Here is a 15216-nt window from a genome sequence, read left to right as displayed (position 1 = left end):
TGTTTAGTCCTGTGCTTTTTTCATTTGGAATTTCTTTTCCATTTTCCAGTTGTGTTCTTTAACTGTCATCTTAGATGCAAGTATGATCCAATAATATCTACATTAGAGCATTAGAGTAGTTCATTAGACTTGTACATTAGATTAATAATTTTAAAAATATATACTCTTTTTCTCTGACATAAGTAATTTTTCCCCAGAAACTGATGAAGTGCAAGAAAAGAAATTGTATTCCTTTCCAGACCATTCTTCTACATAGAACACAAAAGAGTATGAACTTGAGGCTCATTAAATTAAAGGTGCCTCTTCTGAAAGGTTTCCTACTCACACAAAAGCTTCCAGACTTTGCTGTACTGCTGTTTAGCATCAGATTGCTTCAAAGCCTTCACTGAATTTTAGCCTGAGTTCAGTTGGCTCAGTATGGTGGGATTCCTTTTTAATTATTGTGGTTAGGTTCTGCTGTTTGCTTTCTGTTAACTACAATGCTGAAGATTTGCTTCCACGTGTTGGTAGGGGTGGAAACTTTCCCGAGCTTGTCAGTGAGACTGTACTTCTTCAGTTAGCCGCATGTTCAACCTTCATGTGGCAATGCATGTGCTTTCACATAATAACTGTTTTTTTCATGTATTTATGCCCATGATCCTTAATGTCTTTTAGGAAAAGAGTGTTAAAGTTGTATGTGGAATTAGCATACCATTTTTTCACTACTTGTAGTGAGTTAATACATAATCCCAGAGTCTCTCCTCTTTGGAAAATCAATTTGTGCTATATAAATTGACAATCTATGCTATGGTACATACATAGCACAGTATTAAATATTTACTATGAATATTATTTAGTTGTATCTAAACTGCCTGCCATGTGACATATCCTAGGTAACCTGAAACTGTCTAAAATCCAGCAAATGGAAATCAGCATGGCCTAAAGAAGGCTTGTGAAAAACTGCTGAAATCCCAGGGCAATTAGTCTGAGCTGACAGGCTTCCTCTGGCCCAGTTGCTACTGCTGCCTTTGCAGCAATCACAGCATAGATGTACCCTAAGAAAGTTTGAGTTACTTTGAAGATACCTATGGTTAGAGTTGTGGCTGGAGTACCATGAATTAGGCATAGTTCTAGAGCTTTTTGTTTACATGTAATAAGCTGTGCTAAATGAGTGTGTGCAAAATTGTGCAGAATATGCTAAATGTGCAATATTTTAGTCTCTCTGCCTCTGAAGAGATTTTTAGAAGGTAATTTTTGCAAGATTGTTTGTTATCCCTGGTGATGGCTGCTGTGTTCCCAAGAGGCTGGAGAGATTTATTGCTAGCCACAGAAGATAAACACAAGACAGTTTCCTGAGACTATAGATCCATGTGAAGTAAAACAGGACAGCTTCCATTGGCATGGTTGCGAAGGTTAAAAACCATAATGAGAATATTTCCTTGGGTAATGGTTCCACTTGAGGGAAATGCAGAAATAAAATTGTAATTTGTTATAATCTTCAGATACCTGAGACTACAACAGGTTTCTGTCCTCAGTAGAAATCAGAATTCAGTTTTTCACTTTTTTTTTCCAGGTCTGACTCAAATATTTTGTATGTGTTAAGCAGAGATAATTATTACTTCCTTTTCAAGAGCTCTTCTCCCAGCAGTAGGCTGTTGCTTATTTATATGGCTTATGGCCCTCATTTAGGAGATAAACTGTCAAAGCTACCTTCAAACATCCTAACAGGACACAGCTGTGACTTACTCAGTCCTGAAGTCTGGCAGCTCAGGAGTTTTCTCTTTCCTAAACATCTGTGGATGTTGATTCCCCCTCCATACAAAAGCTCAGTGCTCTATGAGCAAAAAGCACTCTTGATTGGTACTCAAGTAACGTACTCCCTGACAAAGACTCCTGTATTTCTATCGTGTGGGTTCTGCAGGAGTAACATGGTAGTGTCAGATCTGATCAGTCTAATACTAATGCTCTTCATTGCCTGGAGCCATCAGTGGAGACAGTAAGGAGCAATGCAGAGCATTAACTCCTCTTCATTGTCAGATGCTTTTTTTATATGAGAGACCAACTCATGGAAACAAAGAGACAGCAGCTGCCTAAGTATCACACTTTCACAGTGGTAAGAAAATTTACATTCAACTACAGTATCCTGCAGCTTTTCAGACCAATCTTTTGTTCTCTCACTTTATCTTTATCCTCTCCTTTTCCCAATTAATACTGTAAGAAAGGGACAGTGGCGCCAGTTCTATGAAGCCACCAAAACACGGGATGCTGTCAGGGATACTGAATGTACAAAATCCTAACAACCTAAAAAACAAAGGCACCAAGGCTTAAGAAAATCACACACTAATGTAAAGAAGCACAAAGTTAATCCCTAAAATTACTGCTGAATATTACAGATGATCTGATCAGAAGACCTTGCTTTTTTCGCTGGAGAACTGATAATCCACCACTTTCACAGCTTTGACACCAACTCCCCTATTTATTGTGAACAAAACAGAACTCCTCTGTGTGCAGTTTGCCATAGTCCTCTAGTATTATACACAGTTGACCTTCACAAAAGGGGCACTGTAAATCTGGCATCGTCTTTGAGATGGAGGTAAATGTGGTGTATAGAAATATCTAAATTGTTGCGCAGTATTCTGCTATGTTTATTTCAAAGTGTCCTTAGATAGGATCTATAACTAAGGAATTCCAGCTTGTGGAGAAAGAAGGAATTTTTCATCTGTCTGCATAGGAGCTTATGGCAATGTTCATTAACTGTGGCCACACAGAACACGTGAAGCAGTTATATAGGTTGATATGTATGGTGTACAGAAGAACAGTCTCTTCAGGTGAACATCTGTTCACCTTAGTATATCTTTATAGTGCCAACAATTACAGAATAAAAATAAAAGTTAAGGATCTTAACCCCTTACATATCTCCTTCAAAAGGGTTAGTGGTGGTGACATTGTCGTAGTAGAGAAGCCAGTAGCCATGATGCATTCCTCTGATTCCTCTGTCCACCTACAGGCATATGCATACTCATGCACGGTGGTGAATAAGAGGGGCTTGAACGGGAGCCAGAGCCTCCAGCCTGTGTGGTGAGGCAGAGCCATTCTGCTTTATACCCTGCTGCTGTCAGTGTGGCAGAGCTTTCATCTTTTCTACTTGAGAACTGTCCTTACCTTACAGACCAGAAATTACGTTTTAATTTTATCGGGGCAGGGAGTGGGGGTGATGGTGGTGTTTCTTCTTACTGCTTACTTGTTTCTCTGATATTTTTAGCTCTCAAGAAGCTATGCCTAACAGCTTTCCCAATATCTACAAGAATTTGTTCCCTTAATTCAGAATAGCCAAGAATTTAGTTAAGTGTCTTGGATATAGTCTTTAAGAGTACCTAAAGCCACCCTACTGCTTTAACGAAAATGGGGCTATGATGAAACCATAATTCATTTCCCTCTTATTTTGTGTAAAGGTTTATTAGCTTGTGATTTAAGCAAACCATCTGGTCCTGCTGGCAATCCAAGTTATGTCAGACTCAATGCTTTCTCTCTGTAATATGTTACTTGAGGCAGTTAAATTACATGCTTAAGTCCCAAGTCTGGCCTGTGCTTTTTCCATGTCTTAACATCTGTTCTGGGAAATTTTTCTGGGATCCAAACAAGTTTGCATGGAGCCAGAACTCTTGTCTTTGTCTTTTTTTTTTCTGTCTCTTTCTTTTCATTCTCTCTGTCCTGTGGTCTAATCAGTTCAACTAAGTAAAAGCTAATGCAGAAATTTGCAGACCCTTTATCATTTCAGTAATGTACACAGTGAAATGAAAAATAGTTTAAAAACTCAAGAGCTGTAGAGAAGTAGGAAACTGTCCTCTGAGAGAGTGAGTGACACTTTAAGAAATGTTAATTGTGTTTTTTTCAGTCCTTGTACTGTTCTTACTACTGACTTGTAATTGCAAGACCTTTTGTTTTGCTGGCCTAATTCATTTTGAGAAAAAAGTACAGATTTCAAGTACATTTTGTCTTGTAATGGTAATTTCTTTTTTATACAAGAAGGGTCTATGTTTAGAAAGCCAATCATTTCAAATATACAAGTTAGCCTGCTGAGGTGGTTTTGAAAATAAAATCTCTAGTGATTGATTTATATAGTGATCATGGAAAATTACTTTTTTGTGTTGCTATTTGTATCTGTATTTTCTAAAATCTCATCATTTTGTATTCAGTGTGGAGGTGATTCTCCCGCTCTACCCTGCTCTGGTGAGACCCCACCTGGAGCACTGGATCCAGCTCTGGGGTCCCCAGCACAAGAAAGACATGGACCTGTTAGAGCAGGTCCAGAGGAGGGCCACAAAAGTGATCCAGAGGGCTGGAACACCTCTTCTCTGACAAAATGCTGAGAATTTAAGTTGTTCAGCCCAGAGAAGAGAAGGCTCTGGAGACACTTTATTACAACCTTGCAGTATATAAAGGGGACTTAAAAGATGGACAGAGAGAGACTTTTTACCAAGGCCTGTAGTGACAGGACAAGGGGCAAAGGTTTTAACCTGAAAGAGGGGTACGTTTAGACTGGACATAAGAAAGAAATTCTTTACAATGAGCATGGTGAGGAACAGGTTCCTCTGAGACGCTGTGGATACCCCATCGTTGGAAGTGTTCAGGGCCAGGCTGGATGGGACTCTGAGCAACCTCGTCTAGTGGAAGGTGTCCCTGCCATGGCAGGGAAGCTGAAACTAGGTGATCTTTAAGATCCCTTCCAACACAAACTACTCTATGAAGAAATGAATAACAGAGAGAAATGCAGTCTCTTCTGCAAAGATTATTAATCTACAGGTAGGGAAAAGCCTTATCTAACAATAACATAAAATATTTTTATATAGTTTACCAGTGATTTGCTATCCTTAATAAATATTATTTAAGCCAGTCATATACATTTGAACTATGGATGGATTCATATCCTGTCACTTGAGACTGGAAAATTTTCCTTTGTAGTGTCTGTGGAGGGTGTTCTTTAGCCTTTTCCTTGTTCTTGATATGCACACAGCACGTAAACATGGATTGCATTGGTCACCATTTCAGAGTAGGTCCTCTGCCCGTGCAAGAGTTTTTTCAAGTGCATAGCATTTTCCTTTTTTTTTTTTTTCCATATTGATGACTTGTCCATTGCCTCTCTTCATTTGCATAGTACCACTGTAGTGAATTACATCATGTTACCAGCGTTCATGATGCATTTGTTGCTTGGATGATGACCCAAAATTGCTCTGCTTCTCTGAAAAAGTGTAAGCAATAGATTAAGCTCCAGAACTGTCTTTTTGAGAGGATTATGGAGGCCTTTTTCAATTTTCTGTGCAGTAGAAAAGGTCTCTTCAGGTGATCCTTTGTCACTGAGGAAGAAGTTCACAATGGGAAGAAAAAGGTAGTTGCCACTACGTTGTTGTTTTAACACACTGAAGCACATGGGGATTTTGAGGCTGCTTTAGCCTGCCTGTCTGCATTGACCTCAGGTGTTGGAGTCCCTGGGTGCTGATTTTAAGAGAAAGCTAACCACATCAGTTGATGTAGCCTTCTTCCTGGCATGCCACATCTACTACGTCTCAGAAATTTTCAGTTCTCCTTACGTTAGAGGTGGGAGTTTGAGCTTACCTAGCCTGATCATCAGTAATCTTTTCAGGAGCTAGTATGGAGGTTAGTAGGATCCCCATTCTCATTAATATTTTGCATATTTTCACTGACTTTTGGGGAACTTGACCAAGCTCTTTGGAAGTCCCTGGCTTCACATTACCCAATGGCCAGAAAAGCTTACTGGAAACACCACATACTTGGAGATAATGTGATGCCTGTATGTCTGTGCAACAGCCTGGTTTCTGATGTACAGTTGCATCAGAGGAGCCTGAAATTAGAGTTTTTAGGAGCAGGGAGATTAGAGATGTTAGATAGGCTCCTGAAAAAGGCTTCACTTTTTTGGTATTGTCATTTCTTCTATTTCTTTACAGGCTGCCATTGACATGGTAGATGAATTCCAGTTGTATTGCCACCTTGCTTTTATAATTTCTAAGGAGATGTTCATGCTGTGTAAAAGCTTTGTCCGATGTTGACATTACCCTTTGCTGCTGCTGTGAGTTCCATACTGATCTAATGGACATAGTTTACAGTCTTTCACATAGTTTGTTCAATCTCTCAGGAGCTCTGTCCTTGAATGGAAACTTCATTCAGCTTTATGTTATTCCTTAAAGATAAGCTGTCACCCGGTCAGGTCACGTAAGACCTAAGAACAATGAAAAAAATGGTCTCCATTTAAGTTCTCTGCAGATTCATCCTGCTTAGAATACATGAAGATCTTTCAGGTTTGCCTACAGAAAAATGAATCACGGGTAAGTCATGGATAGTCAAAGATACACTCTGCTTTATTATACTACCATTTGAGCAGAGACAGAAGAGAAGCAAGCAACTCTACACCTTCTAAAATGGAAACTTTGTAGTTTTAACTGGCAGGGCACAAGCTTACCTCAGAAAATGTCAACAATATGTCTCTGTAAACATCTCAGTGTGCCATCAACTCAGGTCCTTGGCAAATATTTTTTCTTTATTATGTAATCAGCTGCTCTCAGGGGAAAAAAAATCAAGGGTAGATTTGAAGTTTTTTGTATTGGCTAATTTAAATGTGCTTTGCAAGCAGTTTGCTTCCAGTGAATATTCCTGTATCATTTCTCACGGGACTGCCTACTGGGACATACACAGACAGGTCTGCACTAAGATTCATCAACTGCCAAATAAAATGTTTTCTTTTGTAGAAGTTTAATTGAAATGATCCCATGGAATATCTATAACTTGATGAATCTGAACAATGAAGTCTTTATTGTGAATACAGTCATCAGTGTTTTGGTGGATTTTGTCTTTAGTAAATTGCATGACAAATGATACTTGCTGGAGAGGATGGAAGGTAATGATAATTCTGTAAACTAAGTTGTTGGCGCAGTTTAAAAGCCACTTGCATTCCAGCCATTCTAATCCATGATTAGATCAATTTTATGTTAACCTGGAAAAATACAGAACATAACCTCAGAATTAAAAGAATTAGGAAACAGAGCAATGAGAAGAAGGTTAAGTACCGGCAGTAACTGCTACGCTACTACAAAGTTCTCCTGCAGAGTTAGATCTGGCCACCTAGTACTAGGAGCTTTGGCCTTTAGCCTCGTGTCTTCTAAACAGCATGGAGCTGTTACGCTGCAGATCTGCATCAAGCAAACCAGTCCTTTAGTGTTAGCATCACAAGTCTTGGCGACTGGGGATGGAATGAAGGATGTCAAAAGTTTTTCAAACCTGATTATAGAAAAATGTTGCTTCAAAGATGGTTTTATCTTGGCAACTGACAGATTGACGCAGGCTGTTTTGATTGTTGCAGTTGGCTGAGGGCTTGTTTATTTGAGGTTGTTTTCTGTTATAAGCAAAGGGCTTTTGTGGTTGTTGTGCCTCTTTTATTCTGTTATAAAGGAAATGTTTATGTAGGTAATTCTGATCCTAAAGGAAGTAGAAGCTGATATACTGGAAGCTGATACACTAGTACACCTTCACTTCCCCAACATGTTGCTTTTTTTCTCTTTCTAGGGATCAGTTCCCATCCTAGTAGTATTTTTTGCTATTCATTGTTTCTGCAGGTTTTTCTTTGCATTCTTTTCTGATACATTTCTCTGTTTCGTTTTATGGAGTTTTCTCTTTGTTTTAATAGCTGACAGGGTTTCTGATCTTGTTTTGCACACTAAACACTAATAAGACAGGAAAAGTTTGGTGATTATATGCAAGCTAGCCAGTTGGGCCTGTGTGTCACTGAGATTTTCCTTTGGTTTTTTGATTACTGGATGAATTCTTGGCTGTATGTTTTGAATAGCTTTTGATAATTACATATTTAAAATTTTTCTTACTTTGCTGGGTATAAGAAGAGTGCTTGTCAGCTGCATTTCAGTGGAGGTAGATGGAATTTCTGCAGTAAACACTGCATAATGACTATGCTAGATTTTTATAAATCTGCTAATTCTGAATTGCAGTGTTTCTTGCTCTGTCACTGATTGAGGATGAAAACCAATCTTACTATCCATCTCTGTCCTGAGTCATTAGCTCTGCCTTTAGGAGTACAGGATTTATTAAAGCAAGGGGTGGTATGTCCCATACCTTCCATCCTCCAGCACCTGTATAGCGAGTGATGTACCCAGCTCTTTTTGTAAAATCATGTTAAGTACAAATTGAGCTTAATATAATTTCAGTAATTCATTTCCAGGGTCAAACACAGGTTGATTGTTATGCAGGAATATAAATGCAATGCAGTGCTGTATTTTCATACTAAATTTATACAAATGTTTGATTATGTAGCATCTGAGCAGTAGCATCTGTGGCAACAGTAGCATCTGAGTTTCTCCCATTTGAAGCACATTATAAGGCTGTTAATGAACACTTGATTGTGATAGAAAGACAAAATCTGTATGGAAGAAGTCAGTAAAAGTAATGTGTACCATTGAGCATTACTATAAAATTATTAAATTAATACCCAGAGGTTTTTGTATTTTACATGTAGCTATACTTGAGCATTCATTGTGGTTTTGCATGTTAATTAGTGATAAATTTTAACTGATACAGAACCTGCTCTGAGTGCAAAATAAAATATGACCGTGTTCATCTGTGTAATATCTATACTAGAATGTACAATCGTGTTAATTCTGAACCTTTCCCATTTGCCAAAGATATGAGCATTTTTCTGCTGTACTTGTCTGCCATCAGCAACACTTTGAATGTCTTTTATGTTTCTAAATCACAAAACATTCCTATAAGTATTTTCAACTGATACTTTGAGGGAGGTAACCTTACTTACATCTTCATGGGAATCCAGTCCTCTCCCTGTTTTGGAAAGCTTGCCTTCATTCTTAAAGTGCCTATGTAGTTTCTCACTAGGCATCATTTACAGAGAAAGTTTTTTATCCATTTGGTGTATTATCAATGTATTTTCTTTAATACCTAGTGTTTTTGTGGGCTAATTCTAACACATACAGGCCATCCTTTTATCTTTGTGGTACGTTTTCTAAAATAGAAATACCAAAGAGTTGGAGATTTTTGATTTGGTATTATAATGGTAATGTTCCAGTGACCAGACTTATGATAACTCACAGACTGTAATGTTACTTCAATTAAGCACTGAGGTACTGTCCCCGGCACTAGATGGTGTTTCCAGTCTACAGAAGTGTTACGCAGTGTACATACACTGGTAACCTTTGTGCTCCAATTTAGTTGTGACATTTATTAAGTTCCAGTTGATTACACTGTTTTTCTCTCCTCCTGTCTTCCCCCAAATGTTTTAGGTAGAAGAGCTGATGATGGCCATGGAGAAGGTTAAGCAGGAGCTGGAGTCAATGAAAGCAAAATTGTCCTCTACACAACAGTCTTTGGCTGAGAAGGAAACCCATTTGACCAACCTACGAGCTGAAAGAAGGAAACATTTGGAGGAAGTTCTGGAAATGAAGTAAGTGTTTCTTTACCTTATTTGTAGGCATGTTTTATTGATATCTCTGAGTTCGCCCCTGATCCCTGGTGTTCTGAAGACAGCCACTGCTTGAATACATCTCTACAGGTGGTAGATATCTATATACCTTCAGAAGTGACTTCTGACCAGGGATTACCTACATGACTTTCATGCTTTTGTTAGAACTCAGCAACATTTCTTCCTTCTGATTCCTTACTATTATTTGCACAATAGCATCTTCAAAGATCCTAACAATTACTGGGACATTGTTTTGCCTGTCTTATGAATGTGCCATCTTGCTTTGAGTAGTCTATTATCTACCTTAAGGTAAGACACAAGTCGGTGTAACATGACCAAAAAAAAAAAAATGGGGGACAAGATAAACATAACGTCAGTTGGTTGTAGTGCTGAAGTCAGACTGCATATGTCTCGTCTGCTAAAGTATTTTTCAAACTTATGCAAATGATTCATTAACAGTGGAACAGAGTCTGAAGTTCTCTATCAGTCAGATTTCTCTCATCATCTTTGCTGAAGGAGGGAGGCCTGAACAAAAAGCAGCTTTGAGGAGGTGAGGAAAAGTGAGGAATTAGACTTCTGAGGCTTAAATACTTCCTAATTTCTGACCGTACATTATAGATAAATAGTTATCCTTTGTTTAGGAAGACGTGAATCCATTTAGTGCAATGATGGATAGCGCTGCCAGCAGTTCATTAGAAACACTTTCAGTTGTTTAGCCAGCCCTGAAGAGAAGGAACATTTTTATTGGCAGGACCAGCAGTGGTTCCTCCACTGTGGTTTTGTGAGCTATTATTTATTTATTTAACTTTTCTACACTAGTCTCTTTCCTTTTTTTTTTTTTTTTTTTTATATGAAAGGGTAGAAAAACAGCTGTTACAAAATGGAAAGAGAGGTGGCTTAGATCTTGAAACTCTAACTTAGGCGTGCTGTATAAAGTGGGCCAAGCCTCCCTAGCTTTATATTCAGCTACAACAGTCTGATCTAGACCTGGCATAAGGATGTTGGAAGACTGCAGTACTTAAAAGCCACACTTTTTATTTTTAATAAAAAAATTTTATTGAGCTATAAATTTGACTGCCTTAAGAGTTGGTGTATTGGGGGATGGGAAGAATAGCTCTTAAGGTGATGTGGGAATCCAAAGCAACTGGAGATATATCCCATATCCAATCACTTGGCAGTGCTTTCTTCTGCCAAACTGCTCTGCCAAGCCTTCTCATTAAAATATACACGTAGTGTACAGTATATCCTGAAGTATATTTGGAATTGTGTAGCTCTAGAGCCTTTAATGTAACTGCTCACTTCTAAATGATGATCTCGCTTAGCTGAGTAAGTTATTGTTGGAAAGTTGTTGTACTGAAATGTAGTATCAGGAACTGCATAAACTGGTAGAGCCATTGTACTTCAGAAGGAAGAAGAACACTGGAGAGAATGGTAACGCTGTCAGCACACGGGGAGAAAGATGGAAAAAACATTACATCCGTATAGTTAACTAGCTGAGCATGTTTTAGTCATAGTTGGTCTGTCTTAAAGTTCTATAAAGCTGCCAAAGGCATCCAAACTTCAAAAACTCACTGTCACCATGAGGCTCTGTTGCAAACAAGTCTCTACTGAGCACTCCCAGTCAATTAAATATCTTGTATTTATGTACAGAAATTCCAGTATATTCTCTGTTGCCCTACTTTTCCAGCCTATGCCTTTTATGAAAAGCACTCTTGTCATCTGTTCTCTAGTTTTGCAAAACTGTTGTTAAAACATTTCCTACTGTTGAACTGAAAAACAACATTAATTGAATGTGTGGTCAATTTTGTGATGCAGGTTTTGATATTATTAACAGAAAACAATAGCTGTTGTACATATACTGTTCAAAGATACAGTAAAGCAGTATTGTTTCCCAAGTTTTAGGGCATGCTTCACTGGGAAAAATTTGAGGGACTCAAGAGCAGCACTGGTCAAATTTGAGATTTGATAGAGGTGTAAGTCTAACAGCCTGGGCCCTGCAGTCAGCTAATGGAGCGGGGGAGCATACGGGTAAAATAGCTTAGGAAATGCTGAGTTAGGAGTTCCTAGATATGGACTGAAGGAAAGTGTTAAAGCAACAAGAGGACTCCAGAAAGTTAACTCTGGGTTTTAATAGGAAGTTGTTAGATATCATGTTAGTGAAAGTATGTATTTAAAATACTGTTTCTTAGAGTAGAACTTATGTTTACTACTGACTCTGTAACCCTGAGAAGATCATTTCACACTCCTTAGGGAATACTGTGGCACTAGAATAGCTCAAGTGTGAATTATTCCAAGGAAGAAACTTTACTCCTTAAAGAAATACTATGAATTTTGAAGCCCTCTTCCTTTAAGTCTAATATTTTCATTTTCTTTAAAAAAACACTTTGTTGTAAATAATTATGAGAGAGGTAGATAATGGTCTCTCTATTTATATCACCAAACCTGATCTACTGTAAAAAAGTACTAGTGAACTGCTAGGATTTTTGTTTTGTTATGTTTTCTTTTAAGAAGTTCTAATGTTTCCATCATTCACAGCAAATCTTTTAAATTAGGCAGGAATAAAGTGCTGTCTACAGAGAAATCTCTGTTCTTTGTCCTATAAAAACCTGCTTAGGCTGAGCTGAGTTATAAACTGTTGAAAATCACCAGTTTTCCTTTCCTTTTTTTTTCTCCTGGTGTTGTCAGCGAATTTTGGCAGTGTGTGAAAATAACTGAGCACAAACAGTCTAATCTAGGGCCGAGCTCATGCAATTGCCAAAACTGTAGCACCAGACACTGCACTTATAGGGAAGGGGAACAGACACTGTGTCTGCATGTAGAGCAGAGATGGTTTTTACTTTTACTTTTTTTTTTTTACTAGGCCTTTTGTTATGGTCAGAAGGACCAGAAGGTTCTTCCTAGTCATCTGCTTTGGCGTTGAATAGTCCCAGTTGGAGCATTTCTCAATCTGTTCTTTCAGACCTGGAAAACTGTCCAACAGCCCTTTCCTGAATTATGCCTTCTCTTGCTAATTGCAATTGCTGCTAGCCCTATAATTCAAGGGATGCAGACTTACATAATGTAGTTGGCGCTTCAGAGTTGAATCCTTCATCCTGCTGGCACACAACAGAAAGATTATTACTTGTCAGAGAATAATTTACTATCGTCTTTTTTCTTTAAAAGTAATCAAGGATATTACAGACGAATGAATTGTTATAACAGAACATAATTTATGATTCAAAATCAAGCTGTCAAAAAAATTCTTTTGATTTCTTATGTGACTTTACATGAGTGGTCTTTTGAATATTTATCACAGTAGTCTCTAATTACATGGATACATCCCACAGATACTGTTTTGTTTGAACCAGAGTGTAAGCGGTGATCAGAGATGAACCAGGCCTGTGTAACTTAATGAAGCTGTTTATTGTATTCCTTCCTTATTTCATCTCAGACTTGGAAGGCCTGCTGAGAGCTACATGAGGGCTACTATTCAAAATAAAATGCCAACCTGGGCAGTTTTGTGCAGGAAGACTGTTCATCCTTATCTCTGCTACAGTTTTCCTGCATGATATGCAAGACACTTAAAAATATTTGGTAGATGGTTGATAAGTCCACATGTTCATTTTCTGGCTATCAGATAAGAAAAATACACATGAACACTCACAACTAAAAATTAAGCCAGTGGAAGTTGAGGTTGTTTGTCTTTTAAGAGTTCATCCTCTCAGCAATAAAGCAGTATTATCTGGAGGTAGAGTATGAGTTGAAATTGAAAGTAGTCCAAAAGAAACTGATTAATTGGCACACGGTTTATTTGCCAGAAAAGTATTTCAGTTGGTCCAAAATGAGGTATGAAGTAATTTCGAAGTTCAACCAAACAAAAATATTTCAGGTTATGTGTACCCATGGTGAACAGAACCAGCGCACAAAAAACCCACCACTTATCAATATCCATCCAATAATAAATTGTCAGCTCATCAGAAATTGTCCTGTTGGAAATGAAAGAATTTTTTTTCTCTTTTTTGTCATTAGAGAAATTATGGTTTATGCCTGTGGTTTAACAGCAGTTCTCCAGAGGAGAAGTGATTCCTAGCTGCAGAAGTACATACATGTTCTACATGTATAAACAACTGTGTCAGTAGTTTGAAGTCACTTTGCATTTGTTGTCAGTGCTGCAAAGCAGTAACATCTTAACCTTGCACCTGCGAGGTATGGCTTGCTAGGCCCAGTGCAGACTCTTCATCATATTGAACTGGGCTATAATGTCTGTTGGCCACTTGGTGTATCAGGCTGTCATGTGATTGCAACAATGGTACCAAAATGCCTCTTATAATTAGTCAGTGTGAAATTAAATAAGCTAAAATCCCACAGGGGGCACTCCAGGTCCATATGATTTACTGTCTGGGGCAAAGCTGAACAAGTGCATCTGTGTCAGTCACTTTTTCTTTTTTTTCTATAAGCTTATGGGTGGTTTTTTTCTTTAAAATATTTATTCAGGGCACACAGTGGAAATGAACGCAACAATATCCTATTACCATTGTTTTTTCCTTTTTAATTTTCAAGTATAAATTATATATAATTATTATATATGTTTCTTTTAATTATATATGGTCCCCCAGTTACATTTTGAGTTTAAGTTATCAGAAGTTCAGTTGTAGTAGTCTGAAAAGTGAAAAATTATCCATTTCTAATTACTGAACAATACAGACGTGACATTTAAATAACTGGAAATAAACTAACCCTGGAACTGCCGTTAATCTCCAAGTGAATCACACAGAATCAGATAGGAAGGCTGAAATACAGCATGCAGATGTATTTTGTGTCTGTTAAGGCTAAAGTTTATTGAAAGGCCAGAAATATTTTTTTTTTTTTAAACTCTACACTTCTCCTTACTGTAGTGAAACGTTAGGCTTCTCATAAATCTAATTGTAGATCTTGGATACCTTCAAATTCAGTGGCTTCTGCTGTTATTTTTTAATTCAGGTGAAAGCTTGAGAGAAAACATCATCTCTTGCACTTCTTTTCTCTTGGCAATTAAGGAATGAAGCCGGTTACCCTTTCTGTCCTTCTGCGTTATCCGTGAGCCTTTGAGCACTCGGAGACCCTCAGTGCTGTGGCAGCATTAGACAGCCTGCCGTGTCCTTTGCAGTGCAAGCCACAGTAGATGTCCTGAATCATGGAAATGAGGAGAAAAGCTTAACCCGTTTACGGGCAGCAGTGCAAGACTGTTTGGTCAAATGATTCACACAAGTGAGAGAGCTATTAAACTCAAATCTTGAAGCTTCACAGAAAGACAAACAGCAAAGCAAGGAAGGTAACCTTTAGCAAAGCCTACATAAATAAGGAGCCCCATATGAGCATACACTGAATTACATTGTTGTGGTTTACTCTGTTTAAGTATTGGGAAGTTACATTTATCTTTTGTAACTGGTTTGGTTTTGCTCTTCACCTGCCTCCAAAACACTTTTTCTTCTGTGGCTTTTTCAGATAATAAAATCTTGGCACAATATGTCACAGTCCTCTTCTGTCTTGCGATATAACCTCCATATCGCATTTTATCTTGAATTCTATGGTCCCCAAGAACAGTCTTGCAGAGAGAAAGTACTATACTATCTTAATGAGCCATGACAGGCCTGGAAGCAAGACCAACTGCTGAAAAGTACACCAGGTGGTGTTAAAGGGTTTTGTTCCACTTGGTAATTTCTAAGACTATTAATGTTGTAGGGAGGAGTTGGGAAAAGGAGGTCCAGTCATTAACTTCTGAGAAA

The 15216-nt window shown here is 38.1% G+C and overlaps 1 protein-coding gene across 11 annotated transcripts in view; it reads left to right on the top strand.

Moving 5' to 3' along the window:
* ERC1 (ELKS/RAB6-interacting/CAST family member 1) overlaps positions 1-15216 on the top strand; it is a 304473-nt gene that overhangs the window by 190496 nt on the left and 98761 nt on the right. For all 11 annotated transcript variants that reach the window (XM_055711657.1, XM_055711655.1, XM_055711653.1 and 8 more), the window contains one exon: positions 9294-9454. In XM_055711657.1, the coding sequence (XP_055567632.1) occupies positions 9294-9454 (161 nt within the window). The remainder of the gene's footprint in view (positions 1-9293; positions 9455-15216) is intronic.

Source organism: Falco cherrug, chromosome 5 (assembly GCF_023634085.1).
Source record: "Falco cherrug isolate bFalChe1 chromosome 5, bFalChe1.pri, whole genome shotgun sequence".
NCBI classification, from domain to species: Eukaryota; Metazoa; Chordata; class Aves; order Falconiformes; family Falconidae; genus Falco; species Falco cherrug.
This window is presented reverse-complemented; position numbering and strand designations above follow the sequence as displayed.